This window comes from Sylvia atricapilla, chromosome 7 (assembly GCF_009819655.1).
Source record: "Sylvia atricapilla isolate bSylAtr1 chromosome 7, bSylAtr1.pri, whole genome shotgun sequence".
Lineage (NCBI taxonomy): Eukaryota > Metazoa > Chordata > Aves > Passeriformes > Sylviidae > Sylvia > Sylvia atricapilla.
The window spans coordinates 7,496,623-7,518,518 of record NC_089146.1 but is presented as its reverse complement, the minus strand read 5'-3'; the positions used below and the strand labels follow the sequence as shown (position 1 = coordinate 7,518,518).

At 41.1% G+C, this 21,896-nt stretch overlaps 1 protein-coding gene across 1 annotated transcript; it reads right to left on the bottom strand.

The window, feature by feature from the left end:
• Positions 1–1,839: 1,839 nt before the first annotated feature.
• On the bottom strand, positions 1,840–18,586 carry WDR75 (WD repeat domain 75). The gene is made up of 21 exons (XM_066322515.1): positions 18,486–18,586; positions 18,210–18,339; positions 17,450–17,515; positions 16,834–16,927; positions 16,118–16,242; positions 15,719–15,789; positions 15,054–15,167; positions 14,432–14,520; positions 13,440–13,598; positions 13,076–13,135; positions 12,871–12,986; positions 12,231–12,403; positions 11,311–11,474; positions 8,914–9,097; positions 7,396–7,490; positions 6,923–7,018; positions 6,208–6,377; positions 5,578–5,637; positions 4,343–4,486; positions 4,171–4,262; positions 1,840–2,202 (listed from the first exon to the last, which is right to left on the bottom strand). Exons 1-21 carry the CDS (start codon positions 18,569–18,571, stop codon positions 1,998–2,000), a joined length of 2,493 nt encoding a protein of 830 aa, XP_066178612.1. The 5' UTR covers positions 18,572–18,586; the 3' UTR covers positions 1,840–1,997.
• Positions 18,587–21,896: the final 3,310 nt, after the last annotated feature.

Sequence of the window (21,896 nt, the reverse complement as noted above, 5' to 3'; positions counted from 1 at the left end):
GAAATAAGAAGGATGAACTTGCAGGCAAAATAACTCTGAAAAACTTCACGCGTTTTAAAATGTTGTTTTTCTGCATACCAAGGGCTAAAGATAGCAAAATGCCTAATTATTAAAAACTTTCCTTAAAATTCTCAGCAATACTAGTGCTAATAAATCATCTACGGCAGAAGAAAATGTGCCTCACAATCATAAGTAATGGTAGTCTGAAGAGCTGTGACACCTGGCTTTATTGTATGAGAAGATGCAGGAGCCCTTTGCTGCTGTGGGACTAAGTCAACCTTAGCTGGTTTAGTCCGAAACTGGATCAAATAACTTGTTTTTCACATTAATGTCTGGGTAGAAGGAAATATGAAGAGTGTGTAAGGGACTATCAGCACTCAATTCAAGTTGCGTGGCAGACATTCCAAGGTTCTTTACAGAAACGAATGTCTTCTGAAGTATTTTCATATCACCACAATTATGCTTTGACATGTTACAGAATTAAAAGGCGATTTTCTATAATAATGAGTTTTAAACTAACTTTTGAGTTGTTTTTTTTTTTTTTTTTTTTTTTTTTTTTTTTTTTTTTTTTTTTTTTTCCGAAGCCAGCACTCATACCTATTGGCAGAATTATTTTTAGCAGTTCCTCTCCCCTGTCTCTGGCAGTGTTTCCAGTTCTCAGGATTTAAGACTCCTTCCACGCCCTGACCATGGCAGGCCCAACATCCAAAGTACCTCATTCCTAAATGAACAAGTCACTGTTGTGCCACATTCTGGGTACTGCTACAACATCCATTCCTCCCCAGCTGCACGTGGGATCTCTTTAACCCTGATGGACCTGCTAGCACACCAAGGGAATAAACACTGCCTTTGGGTTAAAATGGGAGAGGTAAACCTCCCAGAAAAATAAGTCTGAGGTGCTTTCTTTGATGCCTAAGGAGGAATTTCAGTATTTCTATAGCTTTGTGGAAGTGACAGATTTTGTCTGTTGTGTTGTAGGATTCATTCCCCCCCAAAAAGTTAAAAGTGTTGCCACTAGCTGCCTTCCACTATGGGAAGCAACAGGTGGACTTTGATGAAAGGCAGAGTAGGGAGAACTCAAGTTTCACTCAATGGAGTGTTGGATTGTTCTTGTTCCAGCATTTTTAATCTGAGTACTTTTAGCAAAATACTGTTTCTTCAGAGCTTTTACTGATCTGTGCCATTTGCACCTGCTTGCCTTCACACTACAGCACCACAAGACCCTCAAATTCACCATTTCAAACAACTACATGCAGCAGAGTGTAGTATTTAAGTGATATGTAGGAATTCCAGCTGATGCATTAAAGGCTTATTAAACTGGCTGTTGCATAAACTGATGCATCTCTTACACAATGCAGCTGTCTTGATATTTGGAAAGGTTTCATAGTGCTCTGATACATTGAGAACCCTCCACCTAAGACTCTCCATACCCTGTGAACTCCACGAAAGATTAGTATCTATATTCTCTAACCAGGCATGTTAAACCACTTCTCATCTGTCTCAATACCTGAAGAGGAACTTCTAGGGAGGAGATTTGTTACTTTCCTGTACTGAGCACCAAGAACCACCTTGATTTCCCCTGCCACACCTTGAGCTAAGCTCTGTCACCAACTGAAAGCATTTGCTGCTGCTGCTGCTTTGGCAGCAGTAACCCAGCCTCAGTGGGGAAGATTTTCAGCAGCTGAGCTGTCACATTGCAAACTGATCACAAGGCAGATAATGAACCCAGTTTTGCTATTAACCTTTTAAATATACTTGCTAGGGGGAGGGGGGGAACCCCCAAACCAGGTTAAGCATTTTCTAAGGTGACAGAGAATCAGTAATAAACTAAGAGCAGAATCAGCTTTTCAAACCTTTAATCCCTCCCCTTAGTTCCACATTCCTTGGGAAAGAGAAGCTGCTAGAAAATTTTTGGCCAGAGGAACTGAAACATTTTTCTAAAGAATATTTAATCCACAAAGCTCCAACTTGCAGTATAAAAAAAGTAAGATGTCTGTTTAGAAGGCTGATATCCAACTGTAGTCCGTTTTTCTTATTCTTCGTAGCTCTTTTTCCTGGGATTTAGACAGTTTACATGGCATCTCTCCTAATAATTCCATATGGCTCGTATCTTCTTGTTCCATTGCTGTGACATCTTCCTCATCTGAATCATCCTCTGCTTTTTCACTTTCCATTTCTACTTCATCAGCAACTTCTTCAGCACTGGAAGATGGTTGGAAACAACCCAGTTAATAGGTACTCTCACATATTACAGTACTATAGAGGAGAAGTTAAATTATCACGCAAACAACCAAGTGATCAAGATTTTATCTTTTTTTTATTTCAGTCTACCTTAAAACTATTATACTTCTCTTGTCATCTCAGTTTCAAGCTGTTTTTCAAATAGTTTTCCTCTAAGTAAACTTAAAATAGTTTTCTTTCTCGAAATACAGTAAATAACTGCAGAGTAGGCAGGTCAGCATTATGACAAATGTTACAACATTGCAGTCCTACAGAATCAGAAACAGTGGATATACTGGTAGATGAGACAGTATTCAAGAAAACCATTCTTTTTCAAATAGGAAATAGGTCACTTGGTATTAAAAACTGCTACAATACCTCAAGCATTACTAGGAAAGACAAAAATTCTTTGGTTGTTTTTCTTCTCTAAATATAGAGAGGTGTTTAAAGCGGCTGTTCCCTTCTGAGTTCAAGAGCTTTAAGCCTGTGCTGAAGTTGAAAGCACAATTCCAACGAATTACATGGAACTGTTATATTTTAAAATGCATTAATTAATAGTATTAATTCAAGTGTCTGTTGTATAAATATTCCAGATCTATTAAGAGTGAACTGCATGACAGAACAGTACTGGTCTTCTAAAAATCATCTGCTCTAATACAAACTACTCATCACTCAAAAAATGCAAGTGGAGAAGCACACAGCAGTATCATAGTGCCAAGGAAAATAGAAGCATTTAATGTTAATAATATATCCACTGTATAATATATACTGTACTATATAGTTATAGTATACTATATATATAAAACTATATATATATAGTATATACTATATATATACTATAACTATACAGTGATAAATTGTGGTGAATCTTCAAGGGCCCCATGCTGCAGCCCTTACATGTTCCTTTAAATGCACAGCCAAACTAATCACCACTGTCAAAGTACAAGCTCTGCAAGTGCAAATATTTACACAGGTCACTGAACTCCCACAATCTTCAGGGCTGAAACTAGATGTGAGTTTCCAGGCATTAGATTTTTGTCAGTGTTTTGTGGATGTTTTGCTGTGCCATGCAGTCAGAGATCCTGCAGCAGTGGCCAGCACCAGGTGGCAGAAACCAGGACAGTGCAGCTGTGGCAGAAGCCAGAGCACACTCAGGAGCTGTGTTTGTTTCTGCATAATCTCTGGCCCTGCGAACCACCCGCTCACCCGCCTGGCAAATCCACACCAACACCTCACTCCAAGGACTGCTCTTCATCCCTGGCCTGGCAGAGTTTAATGAAACTCTTTAAAGAATAGATGACACAAAAATGCAATTGTTTAACTGGCTTCAGTGTAAGTGACAAGATATTAATCCTAATGTATGACCACTGTTATGATCCCTGTGCCTGCATTCCTTTTTTAGCAGCATATATTGATCCCAAAGGAGAAAGCTACAATTTTAAGTACTCTGTTAAACTGGAATTAATGCACTGTAAGGCAATCTTAGAAGTGCTTACAGTATACACTTGTATTTTGTAGCCTAATTAGAAATGACACTTGAGTTCTAAACAAATTCTTCAATTCAAGTTTCTAACTTCCTGGTGTATCTAGAAACTGAAACCAAAAATTATGCAGCAAGTCACAGGAATTTCAAATAAAGTTGAGAATCTAATATTTAACAAAAAATTGCAATAAAAAGCCATTAAATCATTGGAATATAGTTAAATTCATGGAGAACATTTGAGTGTAAAAGGCAGTATTTTGCATATAAGCACATTATGCAAAACCCAGCAAAAGTAAAAGCAACAAAAGAGCCAATACACTAAACAGCCAGACCATTACCACAGTAAAATATTCTACTAACTTACTGAATAGATAAAGATCTTTGGAAAACTGCTTCTACATTTTGAACGAAGATGTACATAATTTAAAATAACTGATAACTAAGGAGAGTTCTTGAACTTTTCTTACCTTTTGTTCTCTTTGGAGATGAGCAATGAGTTAATAAATATAGTGCAGAGGAAGGAAGCAGATGGCAAAACGTGTGCTGGAGTGTGCAAAAGCTGCAAAGATAAACCAGAAGTTTTATGAAAGATTTTGTTTGTTGTGATTTTGCTTGTACATTTACTGTAATTACTCTTACCTCTTTGACAGCAGGTGAAGCTTGCTCCTGCTTATTATGAACAACTGGTTTTCCAAGGTCTATATCCTCCTGTGCTTGCTGACGTCTGTGCTTTCCCAACAGCAAACTAAATGGTGTCACAGGAAGACTTTCTTCTACTGCCAGCTTGAAAAAATGTAAGTAGAATTTTAGTGTCACAAATCTATCTCCTTTTAAGTTACCAAAATTCAGAATAAACCCAGGTTAGAAAAGTCTACACTCAAATTTAACTCAACGGAGCTACGCGGCTCTTTGTACTCATTCTCTGTCAGGTGTCTGGAGAGAATCCTGCACAGAGAGTTGCAAAACTCTCCAGAATCTGGACCCAAGAACATTAGATTTTAATTTGCTGGTCTACCTATTAACTTCCAAGTGTGGAAAGTCGTGCATGTGCCAGAAAACCAAATGACGGGTTTTTCTGATTCCACCTGGAACCGAAAGATCATTTATACTCCAGCGTCATCTGCAGAGATTCAATTATGTAATGGCAACCAAAACATGGCACCTTGACTTTTGGCATTTTCCTACATCAATATACATTGATATGAACACCAAAGTATTTTCCCACCCTCCAAAGAAACTGAGTGCTCATGAGTGCTCATGCCCACATTCCCACAGCATTCTGTATTAAAAAGATACTAACTTCTAATTTGACCTATTATCAGACCAACCAAATCAATCAAATGCTGCTGTTTCAGTGAGTATGAAACACTTCTTCAACATAAATTAAAAAAAAAACAAAAACAAAAACTAATTTCCCAGACTACTTCTCCACAGAAATACACACTGGAATACAATTCTGGAACTCCTCACTTATAAGTCAAAATTGACTGACAACCGTTCATCCCCATCAGAAATCACAGTTCAGACCACACTTAAGATTCCAAGTGTTACAGAAACCAAGATAAGGAAAGAACTTACTAAAATATTTTACTTCATTTGTGTAACCTGTATCTTTTCTAAAAGTTTTTTTTCCCTCCCCCAGAGGAAATGGAGAGTAGCTTACTGGTACTTCTAAAAATATTCTTATGAACAGCACTTCTTGTCAAAAAGTAAGCAAATCCAGATTACTGTCCCTTCTGCTATGTGTCTGTAACTCCACGTAAGGATCTGGTGTGCATTTTCAAGACAAAAGGGAATTTCAATATGACAAAATGACCACCATCAGAATTTTGAGCTGCCCTGTCCATCTGAGTCAGAATTTCCATGAGAGGTACCTGTTTGCTTGACGGCGTGAGCCTTTCTTCCAGAGACTTTGTGCTAAGGGTCATTAGCTCCTAAAATACAGAAGGATGCAACACAGTTATCATATGTGAAACTGCCTTCCATATTTCCATACCTCACCTACAGAAGCTTCCAACTGGCCCAAAAGCTTTTATCAGTCAAGTGGAAGAGGCAAAACCATCTCTTCCTCTTTATTTTGTAAAAAGACTGAAGAGAAGCAAGAATGGACCTAGAGACTTTTTGGAAAAACAAACAAAAAACCCCATACTCCATCCAGAAATTACAGGGAAACTGAATATCACATGGAACATTTGAATAATTAGCAATAATTCACACATCTTCCAGGTGCTTGTTTAAGTTAAACAGCATAGGCAATGTTCCCAAGTTATCTAGTGTCTTGTATCAATGAGGCAGCATGAACAATTCACAGTAGAAAACCAGTAAATAATTTTGAGCTTAGGCTCTTTTGGCAGTTGAAAGCTTTCAATAAAGCACAGTTTACAATGACTTGACATCAAAAAAAAGAACTCCTATACTCATAAGCAGAGCTCTGAATTCTTATCAATCCACTTTAAAGAAAACAGTTTTTCCCCAGGAACCACCTACCAATTACTATTCCTTACTTGTGTATCCGTAAGAAAAAACGGTTGGGATTTTCTTAGCCAAAGGTATTTTTCTGAGCTTATCATTTCAGGTTCATCTCTTGGAACAAAGGCAGCAAGCAGGATCTTTTCTTTACAAAGATTTCTTTGGATGTAGATTGGCCGTGGCTCATTTGGTTTAAACACAAACACTGCAAAACCAAGAATATCTTCTTTTAAAATCAGGAAATTCTTATGCTCCTGGCCAGCTGTCAAAGCCCTGAATATCACAGCCAGGAAGGCTGGACAGGATTGCCTCCAAGCACCAGTTTATAGGAATATGACTGGATAACTTTACTCAATAATAGAAGGGACCTTTCAAAGTACTCCAGGTAGCATACTTGAAAATTAACATTTCTGCAGGAAGAGTTATCTTAATTTAAGGTCAGAGCTCTAAAATGTAGCCGCACAGTTCTGCATTTACCAAGAGAGGGTCAAGAACATTTGAGACCCTCAGAAGTGTGGTTAATCCTGAGATAGATCCTGTACCTTAAACTAACTGCTGGAAGAGAAGGCAACACACTTTATTTAAATGCTGCAGTCAGATATGGCTCAGTTTCCACAGGTGCAAGCACACACTGAAATCCCTCTTGCAGCTTTCATGGTCTGAATGCTAAGAAAACCTTTTCTAGAAATTGTGCTTCCCCAGTTTTAAATTCTGCTGGTTATGGCTTGTCAAAGAAGTCTTTGTACTCACAGCTGGACTCTTTGGAGAGCCATGAGACTGCAGCAATATGTTCAGAAAGGGGATCAGGTTGCAGAACTACAACGTTGAGGTGGGCATTCCACTCCACTGAAAAGCAAGCACAGCAAGAGCCAGAGGTGAAGAGGAGCCAAACAAAAGGTCAAACAAACAAAACACAGGGACTTAGCTGCTGGAAGAGGCAGCTCCACTCATTCCCTGGTGAATAAAACCACAAATGCTACCAACTTCTACACAAGTAAGAAATACTACCTATTACTGGGTTATCATTCACCTAACTTAAAACTTACTCTACACACACAAAGCACATGCACATGGACAGGATACTCTCCCTAAGTAAGAAAATCATCCCATTTCCATAGGGCATTTTGTAGTGTGTAAATCTGGAATTGAACTAGAATTATTTCAAGGTTTCACACTAATTTCAAGTATTAAATTACTGTAGCACACATTCAAGCTGATCTTACATGCACAAGTGAGCAGGTTCCAGCAACACAGAAAGCCATAATCAGTGGTGCCAATAAGGTACTTGGAACATGTTAGTCTCCCAAAGCAGATTTTCCTACAGAAGTAAAAAGTCAAAACAAATTAGTCACTTTCAGGGTTCATGTTTGTTTCTCTTTTTAGCAATTACTCTCAAGTCACAAAAACCATTCAGTTATGATTTAGTTTTAATATCTAAATCCCAAGTTTGCTTTTTGCATTCACCTTTAGTGGCATGAAACTCCACACACAACTATCTGGTAAGTCTGATGATGCAAAGTATGCATAAATATGTAAAATTTACATGTTTCTACAGCATTCCAATGAAAAGGAGGCATTTAAAACCCTTAAATAAATTACAGACCCATACATAATTGCAAGTGTTCACGTTGTGATGGGAAAATAATATTTAAAGAAGCCCTACTATTGTTTAGGAACTAGAATGAGAGAAGCAGTTAAACAAGGGTTATTATAAGCTGCTCCAGTTGAAGAAAGCATGTGATTCAATTTCTCAGTCTCTTGTCTGAGAATAACAGAACAGCCTTATGACTTCTAATAATAAAAGATTTTCAAAAAACCTAGTAAGGGACAGAATTTGTATATTAAAGCATAGCCCTTTGAAATTACACAAGTAATACAGTAATTCATTATATTCCTAAGGTAATTTATTTCCTTTTAATGTAACAAATAGGAAAGGTTGTAAGAGGAGGGAGCTGGCCTGGGAAAAGCTTGTCACTGCACCAAGCTGGTGGCTCACGTGCCTCCCACAAGTTTCCTGCCCACCAGTTTCAGAGTATCATTTCTCAATTTCTTTTCTTAGAGGACCAATATAAAACAGACTTCATCACACAAAAGAAAAGCTTACAAACATACACACAACACATGGAAGGGAGAAACCCCTGTATGCTGCTATGGTTCTTTGTGTCAACAGTCTCAAAAATATTGTGACTACACAATATCTTTTACCATAACAGCATACAATGGGGCATTGCTGAGATAGTCTGCCACGAAAACATGGATTTTCAAACAGAGGTCAGAGAGGATCAAGGTATGTATTTCACAGTACAAATAAGGTCATCATGCCTTTATGGTTTATTGATGTAATTTCTATTTGCATGTATGTATGCATACACAGATAAAGAACCAACTTCTTATAATTACACTTTTCCAGGACTTAGATTGCCTCCTGGATTAATGGGAAAAAAGAGAAGGGGTATCAACACACTACTTGTGTGCTCCATGATACAGATTTAAGGATGGGAGGTGCAGGAGACATAAGCAAGAAAGAAGGAACTGCATTGCTCAATCTTATTTTTAACAGTATTTTTAACCAACCACCTAAAAGCCATTTTAGTCTTTTCCATACATGAATTTAAGACTGATAAATTCAATGTTTATGAGTATACGTTTATGAACATATACAAGGTCTAGGACTGCTATGAATTGATTCTTTCTGTTCCCAGAGTTCAGATGAGACATGAAAGAGCAGATGAAAAACGTACCTTATATTTCCAGGTGGGTGGCAAAATGTACACTTAAGATCCCAAGTAAGTGAATCCCATACAGTGACAGTTTCTTCAAAGCTAACAGCAAGCAAAGAGCCATCTTCTGAGAAGCAGCAGTTTGTAGCTTGGTAGTTGTGGTAGCTGCCTACAAAGTCACAGGTCCAGCTCACACTCTGCTGTGCTGTGTTGAATGAACAAGCCAGTTAATTCAAGTGGAAAAAAGAATTTAATTTATTATTGCAAAACAGGCTCAAGAGCAAGGTAGTTTTCTTTCATAACTTTTGAAGAATACAGAGAATCTGCCCTAATAGAATCTGTTCTAATTGAGAAACAGCTCTGGTAGGGTTTTCATTTGTCCTGTTTTGCATTTGAACTGTGAACCTTGAGACTGACAGGATACAATAATCATGCTTAGTTTGCCAACTCCATTAACTGTGCTCTCAAAGAGGCAGAGGTTAGGTAAAATGATACTCAAGTAGATTCAACACTTATTGTTCTGTAAATTGTTCTGTTGTAACTCTAGCAAGAATACATGAGCATTACTCAAAATCTGAACACAAGCTTGCATTTGAGTCCAACAAAGCTCATGGTTCATTTACAGAAGATTTGAGGATCACTAAATGACCCACCAGTATGCTTCCCTGTGTTGGTTTATATAATACTGCACTCTGCCACTGCATTGTTGGGACACCTTTCTCACTGTTGATAGTTACCAGAAAATAAACTGGCGCAAAGCGATGTACTTACCACATTAACATACATTTCCCAGTATAAAGTAATTCCTACAGCATGCTTTTGAAACATTTGAATGGAATGAGAAAAAAAGGGAAAATCACCCTATGCTAAGATACTCTTTATATAATGGCTACAAGTTGATAATTAAAAGACCTGCCTGTAAAAAAAAAAAAAAAAAAAAAAAAAAAAAAAAAAAGAAGAAAAAAAAAAAAAGCCAGAAACGATTGTGTACTCCAACTGCATGGCACCATCTAGGGGCCCAGCAAGAGACCTGCTGCAATTAACACATCCCAGAGTGAACTCAACTGAGGAGCTCTTTGGTAAAGTAGTATCTGCTGCAGAGAAGCTGCAACATGTCAAGCCTTTCTACCTGAGCATTCCTACTCTGCTCCATTGGGTAAATACACCACAGCAGTCACCACTAATTGGTACTTTCACACAGGCCATGAAACAGAACCCTGTAGGCACTTAAAATACAAACACCCTGATGAGGCCAGTCAGCAGATACAGAACTATTTTGTGGAAGGAAAAAAACCAAAATTAAGTTTCAACCCCAGCTGACACTATACTCCATACCAAAGTATCTGCTCATTAAGATATAATTTAGCCTCAGAATAATTTACGAAAAAATACAAAACCAAACACTCAGATACCATTGAGGGGGTTACTAATAATACAGTAAACGACACAAGGTTTTGTCTGTCTGCTCATCAGCAGCCACAGCTGAGGAACAAAGAAGTTGTAAAGAGAAAGTTTGGAAAGGTTTGCCAAATGGAAACCATAGTAGCTCAAAAGTACTTTTGAACATGGTCTCACTTGCCCGTGAAAAGACAAATTGATTACTAAACTGCAAGCAGCTCAGCAAGACCACTATTACAGCTACTTAGGAACGTGAAATGACAAGACATCCAAGTGGCAGGAAAGTGACACTTCACTTAAGTGTGCCTGACACTGTAATAACATTTAACTAAAAGGACATTAATATGCTGTAAATCTTTTGTATTTCATGCCCAAAAGCATACAGAGCAACATAGATTGTGTGTTTGAAAGAAGGGAACATCAGCATGTCTTTCAAGAAGCTGAATTTGTTTATTAAAAGTATCTCAGAAATACCCATTCTATGATTCTATGATCCTAAGGAAGGATGTTAAAAAAATGATCTTTGAAATGGTGGATCTGTACAATTGCAGAAGAGCTGTTATTTTACACTAAGTCAGCTCAAACAGAGTAACACATTTCTTTATCTTGCTCTTTTGAGCAAGAGTCTCAAATGAAAAGCCAACCTAGAGGACTGACAAAAATCCTTTTTCTCAGCACAGAAAAATCATTACCACAAACTATTCTTTAAATCAATGAACACAGGCTGCCATTCCCTCCTACAGCAGCTTGCCAAGGTTTTTGGCTATTTCAGGAACCTCCATACCAAACCAATACTGTGGAACTGTGGCAGAACTCCATGACAGGAGGCTTGGGAGAACACAATACTTCATGCAGCAGCAGAAACAGATCAATGCAGGGGACTAAGCAAATGAAAGGAGGGTCCTGATTTTTACAGCATGACTTCAAATGTCATTGTAGGTCTTTTCCAACTCAGGTTATTCTTATGGTTCTCTGTTACAAGGTGCAAGTTAGAGTAAGTTGTATTTTGGCCACACTTACCTTCTGGATCAGTGTCTTCTACCATCACCCAGACTTTAAACACACAGTCTCTGCCGGTTGTCACCAGTATGAGAGAGTCATCTCCCAGTTCATCCATGTCACGAAAGCACATGTCTGTGATGTGGTTGTCATGGGGTGTGTTTATTCTGGTGTTCAGCTGAAAGCTATAGGAAAAGAAAACAGAAACTTGCTGTTCTATTTAATTTGGAACTTGGGGGGAAGACTTCAGTTCAAGTTGATTCTGGAATGGGCAGGGAGAGGAGCCATCAAAGGAATTTCTAAATAAGACAGCTAAACAGGTATTGCATTAACAGATCAGGTTTCCCTAATGGCTTCCTTACAGTAGCCCAGCACCAAGAATTATCACTAAGCAGGTGTCTCTCAAATACTCAGCCTGAACCCTGAGCAGTCTTTCCAGTACTTAGAAAACAGTCATGTGGTTGATCTGTGTAGTAGCTTTATTTTGCTTCTTTAAGAAAATAACAATTTGTAGTCCAAATGTAATTATTTTTAATAGGAAAATTAGAGAAAGGGTATTAACCAGATGCATATGCTAAAGACAAAGACAAACAATAAAATTATAATCTTCTGTACTTTCTGGAGAAGGATTAATCAATTAATGGTGGATTACACAGAGGTGGGAAAACTATGAGCTATAGAACCATTCTGTCATGTCCATGATTTTTAACACCAAGAAAATATGTGAATTTAAATCCCATGGTTACAACAGACTGTGATTACTGTAAGTAAAATAGATCCAGAGCAATTATTTCCTATGTGTCTTCAGTGCAACTCTGCTCTGCTGCAGATGCTGTAGTGCGCATGGTAACTTCCCAGATGTGGAAAAACTGCCTTTGCAAGGCAACATCTGTGCAGGCATTTGTGTGACTGACAGCTGGAAGGCCAGCTGTTATCATTACCTTTGTTCCTCTTCATGGTAGAACCACAGCTTCAGCTGCAGCTCGGGGTCAGTGACTTCCTCACTCTCCTCCACGGTGGCCAGCCAGGTGCCCTGGGCGCTGAACGCCACCTTCACCAGGTCCGACTGCTTCAGCCCCGCCTCGTGGATGTACTGCCGCTGCACAATGTCCAGCTGCAAAGCAAGGCCACAGCTGTCTGCTAAAATTCAGGGAGAGCTCCAAGAGATACCATGAAACAACGGAGAAAGGTTTCATGAAGGTTCCAGTTAGCCCTGACTGGGCTGTGGCACACAGAAGTACGCCAACGTGTGGGGAAACAGAATTAGGGCGTGTGCATTCCACAACGATGTGAAGTGTAGGAAAGAATGAATAATAATTTGAAGGTGTTTTATCTACAAATTGTGGACATTTAACAGGAGAGCACTCTGTTTTAAAGTACTTTTTTCAGTATCAATGTTTAGATTTGCTTAGCAAGTGAACTCAGAGATAAAGCCAAGAACCTCTCAGCCTGGGATCCAGCCTTGTGGGATAGCTGCAATGTTTTTTTCCCATTTGCCATATTAAGTCTTCAAATAAATGTTGATGCACAAATTACTTCACTGAATAAGTTAAAGTTTTGGTACAAGCCCATCCAACTTACACTGAACAACTGTTGGTCACTCTGGAGGGAATAGAACTGCAAGTGGCCTGGCTCTCCATTCAGCACCAAAGCTTTGGTTCTAGGATCAACCACCAGGCCAGTCTTGACATCCCTACCTGGAAACAAAAATCAGGTGACAAATGACCAAAGCTATCAAGTGACACATTCTTCCCTCTAAGTGCAAGATAAATTTTACTGCACTTACTTTTGATTAGCCCTTGAATACTTCTGGAAAACCTTAGGTTGCTGTTGATTATTGTAATTCCTGAAAGAGAAAGCAGACAAAGTCTTGCAAAAGGCACACATCTTATGGTGGGAAAGGCACTGTGATTATCTGTACTGTAAATGTATCTTTTTCCAGTTTATGACACCAAGGTGGAAAGCCAAGTTACAGCAGGCACCAGACAAATTCACAGAACTGATCAAAGACATAAGAACAAGCATCTGTTTCTTCAGATCACTCATGAAATTCTACGTAGCTCTTAGCTAATTCATCCAAAATCAACAAAACAAAGCTCATACAGATTTGCATTTCCACTGAAGTGATTCTTGGCTGTGTTTTGGCTTACTGTTGTCTGTGTGCAGGGTGCAGCAGAGAGCGCCGTCAGAGGACAAGGAGATGTACTCGATAGGAGACCCCAAACGAGGCAGGAAATCCTTCTGGCACGAAGATTCATTGTGCCACTGGACTAGGACAGATTCAACTCCACCACTCAGCAACCTGGTTCCTTTTCCAACAACACAATACAGTTAAAATGTTTTGCTTAAAAAGAAATGAGATCAGCAGCCTGTGTCTTTACAATGACAGACTGACATGAGCTTCTCAAAACTTTTTAAACTGTCACAAGTAAACAACTGTATCAAGCCTGGGCAATACACACAGACATGCTTCTCATAATCCCCTATTAAATTGCTAGAGAAACTTGGATTAAGTAACAGGGATTTGTGCCTACAGTGAAATTTAAGCAATGCTTTGAGACTAGTAGATCCCATTACTTCCTGAATTAGCTGGGTATTTGTGTTAGGACATGGCTGAATTGTTCTCCTTCTGTGAGAAGTACTTTGCAGTAAGAAATACCTTAAGGAGAATAGTTCAGATCACACAATTCAGATAAAAGTGTGGTATTTCTGACAGCAGGTTTGAGCTCAGACAAGACTGGCTGGTTTTATTTGGAAGCAAGTAAAACTGGCCAAGAATTCATCAGTATTATTAATGAAATGGAAGGGGGGGGAAGAGTGGAGGTGAGGGAGAAGAGGTGAGAGAAGGGATTAGATTTTTTTTTCTACCACAGAAGGCAGATATTTGACATTATAAATGCCAATCGAAATGCATATAAAAAGCAACAACTCCTTTTCTTTTTATTTCATATCCTTCCTGGATATACTTAAAATTCTAGAAATTAACTTGTTAATAAGTGGACAAACGTGGAGCGTCTATAGATTCTTCCTTGATTGCTACAACACTTCAGATTTGAGAAGGCTTTGTTTGTTTGATGGAGATTTTTTGGGTGTTTTTGGTAGGGTTTTTAAATTGCTTTTTAAAATTTGTTCTTTTACTCACCCTCCACAGAAAAAGCCAGATCCATGACAATATCATGATGCCAGTGCAGTGCGGAATATGTGTACTCTTTCTTGTGGTGAAAATTCCTCCTGTATGGAGAGGCACAAAACAATTTACTCACAACATCAACAACAGGGTAAACAAAAGGAAATATTGAATTGAATCAATTATATCATCCTGTCCTCCAACTTCTAGACTAGTTTATCCTATGTTCAGGTGATGCAGAAGGAAGGAAGGAACCACACTACAGCTTTCCAGAACCCTCTTGGTTCACACCTCACATCTTAGATGTACTGAGCAACTCAGCCCTGGAAGCAACTTAACCATGTAATGTTTTTAGTCATGTATTCCACTGGTGTGCTCTCCTTAGGACTCTACTTGCCCATAAAGAGTTATTTCAACTGCTCTTGCATTACCTTTTACACAGTTTAGATTCGGTGGAGCACAGCTTAACATAGGCATTTTTCCACTTGACATGTACACTGTCAGCACTGCTGGTTCATTGCTCATGCTGACTTCTGAAAATGGCAATGCTATGGACAAATTAGCTCAGGCTTGACTTAATTCCTACAGTGAGAGGAGTTTATGGGATATCATAACCAGTTAACCAAAATACACATACCAGAGGCGGATCTTTCCATCAGCATGGCCAGTTGCTAGGCAATCCTCCGTAGGATGGCACACGACACAACTGAAGCGATTGTCTCCTTTTGTCTTTACTGTACTTAAAGAAAACCTTCAAAAGTTAAGAAAGTAACTTTAATTGTAAGAGTTAGGTTGGTTTTGGTTTTTCTAAAACAAATCTTCAAAAGGATCAATCAGTGCATGTAAAAATAATTCTGATTAGCAAAATTAAACATTTTCAAGTTATAACGGTTATATGCACTCTCAAAAAATAGTGACAGACTTATTTCCCTCTTGATTTCTCTAATTCTTCACCTTCAATCAAGCTGAAAGAGCTTTTGCTTCTGTTTTTCTCTCCCTCTCTCCTTTTCTCCTGCTTCTCCTCCTGCTGCCTGGGCCCTGCCCAAACTATGTCACTTGTTTCAGGTCAGCATCAACCTCAGTATTTAACCCAAAAAAATACATTCCTGTGCTGCAAAGGTAAGGCACCACTGCCACTGATCTGCTCACTGTTCATTTCTACAGGAAGCTTCCTATAGAGTGACTACATCCCCTCCAGCAGAAAACCAAATACGAGATCATGTGTGCACACATCACGAGTTAAAAATCATTTAGGATATATCAGACTGAATCAATACCCAGCATTTTCATTCCCATTCTTACCTGTTCAACAATTTCCGTTTGAAAAAATAGACTTGGAGATTCACACCCTTCACTGATACCACATATGCACCCTGTTAAAGTAAAGCATATAGCACATACAGATTATGTTTTCACACACAAAAAAAATAAAGCACATTTCACTACAAAGTACTTTACATTGGAGACAACATGTAAGCTGATGTTAAGCAAATACTTTCCCACTGTAAGTGTCAAAGTTTCTTTTTTGTTTTTGTAATATTAAAGAAAGCATAGTTCTTACACTGATTCATTTACTTTCAGTTTTGTTTCCATACTACTGTGCTTTGTATAAAGGTATGAGCAGCAAAGAGTTCATTTGAGAGGAAAGAAAACCCACCCAACCAAAACCCCAGAGAAGAAAAATCCCAAAGGTGAACATACTTCTCTTCCAAATGCAATGTGCTTCATTGATGGACCCACATCATCCAGAACCACTGAGAGCTCCTTGCTTTCCAGATCTTGGCTTGCTCCTTTTGTCAGCTTAACTGAGACCAGCTGGAATGTATCTGACCAAAGGAAAAATCTGTCTGAAACCAACAATAATACTGAAGAACGAGGACCTGACACTGGGGATCAGTGGAAGTGTAAAGCAGAATCCAAGGGAAGCTGCACAGTATTTGCTCTTGCTCTGCAGTAGCAATATATTATAGCACACAGTAAGGCCAAGCTGTATTTATTGCAGTCAAAATCCCATTAAAAATACCTAGGCATGCTGTGAATAGACAGGTCTGTTTATGGTAATACTGCCTAAGGTGGGAGAATGATCTCCAGCACTTATACCCAACATCAGTAGTATAGCCCATAGCTTGGTGAGCGCTGCTCAAAGATGAACTGCATCTCTGACACCACATCCATGTCATGCATGCTTCAAAAGCAAAGACAAGCACTCTTCTAGACAAATATTGGAATGACAGATATCACAGACTGAGAATGAAAGAGGTACAAAATGCCGGACTACAGACATCTGCCACAGGATTTAAAAATATTTGACAATTAACATGTTAAAGCCCATTGTTGTAACCCACCACTCACTGCTGGGATAGTAGCACAGACACAGAATGACTGAGAGGATATGGATGATGCTACTTGTACTGTACCTCGTTCACCGTTCTTTGGAATGACAACAAACACTGAGTCCTCAGCACTAGCAAGCGTGTACAGTGCCAGAAGTTTGGATCCTACATTGAAAGTCTGAAGATAAAAAGAATAGGAAATCAACAACTACTGCATTTGTGTGTATGTCTTTAAGGCATTCATGAATTAAGGAAATGTTAATTTATTAATTAAAATTCTCAATTCTAAGAAAAATACATTTTTATTCTATCAAGGACTAATGCAAATATTAAAACAGTACTAATACAATATGGCACATTGGAGTTACTGAAAAGCCTCAAGACACCTCATTCCTAATGCAAAGCAGAAGGCACACCCAGAGGTGGGTGTTTAGCAGAAAACGTGAGCAAGAGTAAGCAGTCCACATTTTCAAGTCACTGGATCAATTCCTATTGGTGTATCCCAAACTGCAGCAGGTAGCAAAGTCAGTATGTCAGTACACCTCCCATCTTCTTCCCCCAAAGGATCTGCATCATCATCACATATGTTATTACTGCCATAATTAGACGAGTTCTAGGTTGTGTTAATAGTGGAACAACCCATCTCAGACTGATTTGTGCCCATTTTTGACATGCTCTTAACAAGAATAACTCAACATACTTTAATGAGAATCCCATCCATGAAGTCCCACAGCTTAATGGTGCCATCGAGAGAGGAAGAATAGAGCTGAAAAAAAAACCCCAAAAAACAACTATATAAGTAAAAGCAATATATTAAAGCCCGATTCTGCATAAAATCACAACTGTGATTCCAGGTAACTGAATCATAAAAAATACAGGACAGGGACCAGCTCTGTGGTGCCTTCACATAAAGTGCACTATTACTCGAAAAGTACATTGTCACAATGACTGAATGCACAATACCTGCCATGTGAACATCTAATTTTGTACGGCTGGAATGCAGATTAGTGGTAAATAACTCTTGTTTGTACCTGGACACCAAAAAAGCCCAAGCAAACTAGGAGCAGGGAAGATGGGCTGGGGGCAGAGGGAGCCACTGGGCAAGTTAAAGGGATTTCATCACATCTGCATCAGTAACAACAGATACAGAACGGCAAATACTAACCACTGATTTCTGATTTTCTCACATGCTTCTTTTACCTTTTCAATCAAAGAACCGGAAATTTTGCTGTATTTCCGTTTTGTTGTCGTTCCACTCAAGGAGTGTGATCCGCATGACATTTCACGTTTATGTTTGTAGGAAACTGACATACCTCTACCCTTCTTGTCAGATTTCAGCAAAACATCAGCTCGACGATGCCCTAATCACTTCCAGCCCCTTCCCAAACTCCAGCCAGCCCCAGGACAGCCCTCGCGGTGGCACATAAGGGTCAGGGGCAGCCCGGCCACCCTCAGCAAACCTGCATGTGGTTGTGTGGGTTGAGTTGGATGCCCGTCACCAGGTCGGCGTGGCCGCCCATGAGCCGCAGGGTCTCCTCGGTGTTCACGCTGTACACCTTCACGAAGTCCCCCGAGGCGCACAGCAGGTACCTGCAGGGGAGAAACGCGTTAGCAAAGCCGAAGGGGCCCGGGCGCCCCGCGGCTGTCGCAGGCCGCGGGGACACCGGCGGGCAGAGTCCCTCTCGGAGCTCAGCAGCACGCCCGAGGGCGGTAGCCCCAGCCCCCGTCCCACTTGCTTGGAGTCGGCGGAGAACACGGCCCTGGCACCGCACAGGGCGCTGCCCCCGCACCGCACCACGCGGAGCGTGTCCGGCGCCACCATCTTGTCCCGCCGCCACCCGCGCGCCGGCACGGCCCCGCCCTTCCCGCCCCTCATTGGCCCCGCCCCTCCCGGCCCTCATTGGCCCCGCCCTTCCCGCCCCTCATTGGCCCCGCCCTTCCCGGCCCTCATGGGCCCCGCCCCGTCCGGCCCTCATGGGCCCCGCCCCTCATTGGCCCCGCCCTTCCCGCCCCTCATTGGCCCCCGCCCTTCCCGCCCCTCATTGGCCCCGCCCCGCCCGGCCCTCATGGGCCCCGCCCCTCATTGGCCCCGCCCTTCCCGCCCCTCATTGGCCCCGCCCGCCCCTCATTGGCCCCGCCCCGCCCGGCCCTCATGGGCCCCGCCCCTCATTGGCCCCGCCCGCCCCTCATTGGCCCCGCCCCGCCCGGCCCTCATTGGCCCCGCCCCGCCCGGCCCTCATGGGCCCCGCCGCCGGGTGCTGTGCTGCGGGCTGGCCACGTGCGCTCCCCCTCACGGAGACACTGAAGCGGCACAGGAGGGGAACGGCTCCAAAATTATCTCGGGCATCACCCGCAGCGTGGCACTCAGTGCCGCGTCCAGACTCTCCCTAAGCACCTCCAGGGACGGTGACTCTGCCACTTCCCTGGGCAGCTCCTTCCAGCCACTTTTCCTGTGCAGAAATTCTTCTTAATGTCCAGCCTGGACCTCCGCTGGCGCAGGTTGAGGCTGTACGCTCCCATCAGTTTCCTGGGAGCAGAGGCCGCCCCTCACCTGGCCTCAGTGTCCTGTCAGGTAGTTTGTACAGGGCGCTCCGCCCCCCATTAGTGCCCTGAGGGTGCCGGTGAGTGCGGGGAGCTGTGGGGCTGCTGCCCGTGCCCGGTACCGGGGTTTGGTCTGAGCCCTGCCCCGGCTGCTCTCCCCGGCCGTTCCCAGCACGGAAGGCGGCGGGAGCGCTGAGCAGGGCCGGGCTGGCCCGTGAGGGGCTGTGCCGCTGTCACCCCGAGAGCGCTGCGCTCCCTCCTCAGCGCCTGGCCGCCGGGGCACCGCGAGGGACAGCCCTCTGGCTGCGTCTGAGGAGAAAAACGCCTTACCTCCCTTGTTTAAGTGGGCAGAAAGGCTGAACAGAGGAAACTGATGGGTAAGCTTTGCTAAAACCCCCCTTGTTCGCCGACTTGGACGAGCTGTGGGTTTGCTGAGTTACTGAGTACATCGTGTTCTCGTCTTTGGAGGAAAACCGCTGTCAGAAACAATGCGAATGTCTGGAGTAGACCGTGATTTATGGTGTCTGCGCCCTTCACTGCCGCTGCGGAATAGCAATTGCAGTTCTTGCACAGCTGTGTAGTTTTGGCGGCTGTTTAGGCCATTGAAGGTATCCCTGGTATGCCTGCAATTGATTTTTAAACAGCCCTTCACAGACAATAACAGTGACAGGTGCCTTATGAGTTGTGATCATCCTGCTGTAAACGACGCCCATTTCTTCCCTGCTGACTGAATCCTAGTTCATTTATTAGGTTAATTGAGGATTGTGCAGGGACAGTAGCACACACCGTGGAGTATTGTGGTCATAGGGAACTGGGGATGGGTGTGAGAGAGCAGTGTGCGCCCCGAAACCTGGCTGCCAATCTCCCGTGCTTTGACAATTGAACAGTGCACTCTCTCCGGAGCTGAGAGCAGCATTTACAGGTGCTGCCTAAATTGCAGTAGGGTTTAACAGCTGTGTCGTGCGCTCATTCTGGCGGATATTTTAGAACCCAAAGGCAGATGCTTCTTCTATATGGGACAGTACATCGTGTCGAAGTTCTGAGCCACAGGCACTGAGTAAAGCCAGAGTTCTGTCAAAGGGGGGAAAAAAGCAAGGTCTCTAGGAAAAGACAGTCCTTTAACCCACATTATTATGTGAATGGGACTCTTTTGTCCAGGTCTACGCTAAGTGTAGTCAAGTCTCGTTAAAACACAGAAGCTTGGTATGATCATCCTTCTCCTTGATTAAGGAGAAAGGCAAATACTTTGTGCACCTTAGTGCATATGTTTTTTGTAATGCATGTTTATTTTTATCATTTAGGAAATCTGCCATAAGCTTTGAAGCTGATAAACCATGTGGAGATCAAGACTACCCCCAAATATATATCCTAGGGCAGGAGAGATAAAACCAACTATATACTACCAGCACTAGTGCAGAGCACTGTTCCCCACACTGCTTTCACCACTGGCTTTCTTTGCCTCCAGCAGCAAAATTACTTCAGTTTTCCTTCTCACACTTGAGCAGAAAACCCATTAATGCAGCCACAATAATGTGATTTCAGTATCAAAAGACCGCTTGCTAGTTATTACATACAGGGTTTTTTCAACTGTAGATGCTCTGTGTAATTGTTCCAAGTGATGCTGCCCAAAGTTTTTAGTAGTGCTGTTCTAAAATATGGAACATTGCTGGGAATTAGATTGGGTCACTATGGCAGAGTTTAAAAGAATTTTGTATTCAGAGTTAAATGGTTGGCATAAATTTATTGGGAAATAGTTAGTAATAATTGTAAACAATGATATATAATAATAGGTAATATAGAATTATTAATTAATACACACACTGTGTTTTTAAAAAAAAGTTTTGTTTTTTTTCTTTAGATGCACTTAGCCTTTTAGTTCATTGTCATAACGCATATTTTAATGTGGTTTGGTGCACAGGTATATAAAAAACCCAAAACTTGACCTGTATCAGTTTTTGGAAGCTGGGGTAGAAAATACTGAAAGTATCTGGTTTGTGGTATTCAGTAGAGTAAGGAGTAAAACTAATCTAACCTGTTGTTTGATTTTATTTGTTTGAAGTGGTGGGTTTCTATGCTTTTTCTAATTAAATTGTTTAAATGTACATTTCCTATGAATTTCCAAAATCCATTGGTTTGTATATCTGCAGAAATTTGCTTTTGTCTTTCCCAAAGTAGTGACTTGATTCAGTAAGGATTCTAGTGTATTCAGTTGATGGTTATCTAGGTAGAATTAATCAATAGAATGTAGTTGTAAGTAGTACAAGGTGTATTTTTGCAAATTTTTGAAAAAATGTATTGCAATGAATTGAGCAAATTGTTCAGAGACCATAGCAAATAGTATTGGCCAAAGATTTGTTTGCATTTAGAATTCATTGTGTAATTGTGTAAGTAATTACAGGTAAACTAAAGTAAAGTTGGAGAGAATGCAGCTGTAGTTCTGAGACATCTATTTTTAATGCTGTAAGTAAAAAAATAATAACTTTTAATATGTTACCAACTTAGAAGGAAATCCTTCCAGGCTAAGAGGTAAGTACTTTATAAGCAAGTGTTACTAGTTAGGTTTATGTACTCTGCCTAGTCTGTAAGTTTCTGAACTGTCCCAACAC

Coding starts and splice junctions, on each gene's coding strand:
- WDR75 (XM_066322515.1), bottom strand. CDS start 18,571: ATGGTGGCGCCGGACACGCTCCGCGTGGTGCGGTGCGGGGGCAGCGCC. Junction 13,136..13,439: donor CACCCTGCACACAGACAACA/GTAAGCCAAAAC, acceptor TTTCTCTTTCAG/GAATTACAATAATCAACAGC. Junction 12,987..13,075: donor TATTCAAGGGCTAATCAAAA/GTAAGTGCAGTA, acceptor TTTTGTTTCCAG/GTAGGGATGTCAAGACTGGC.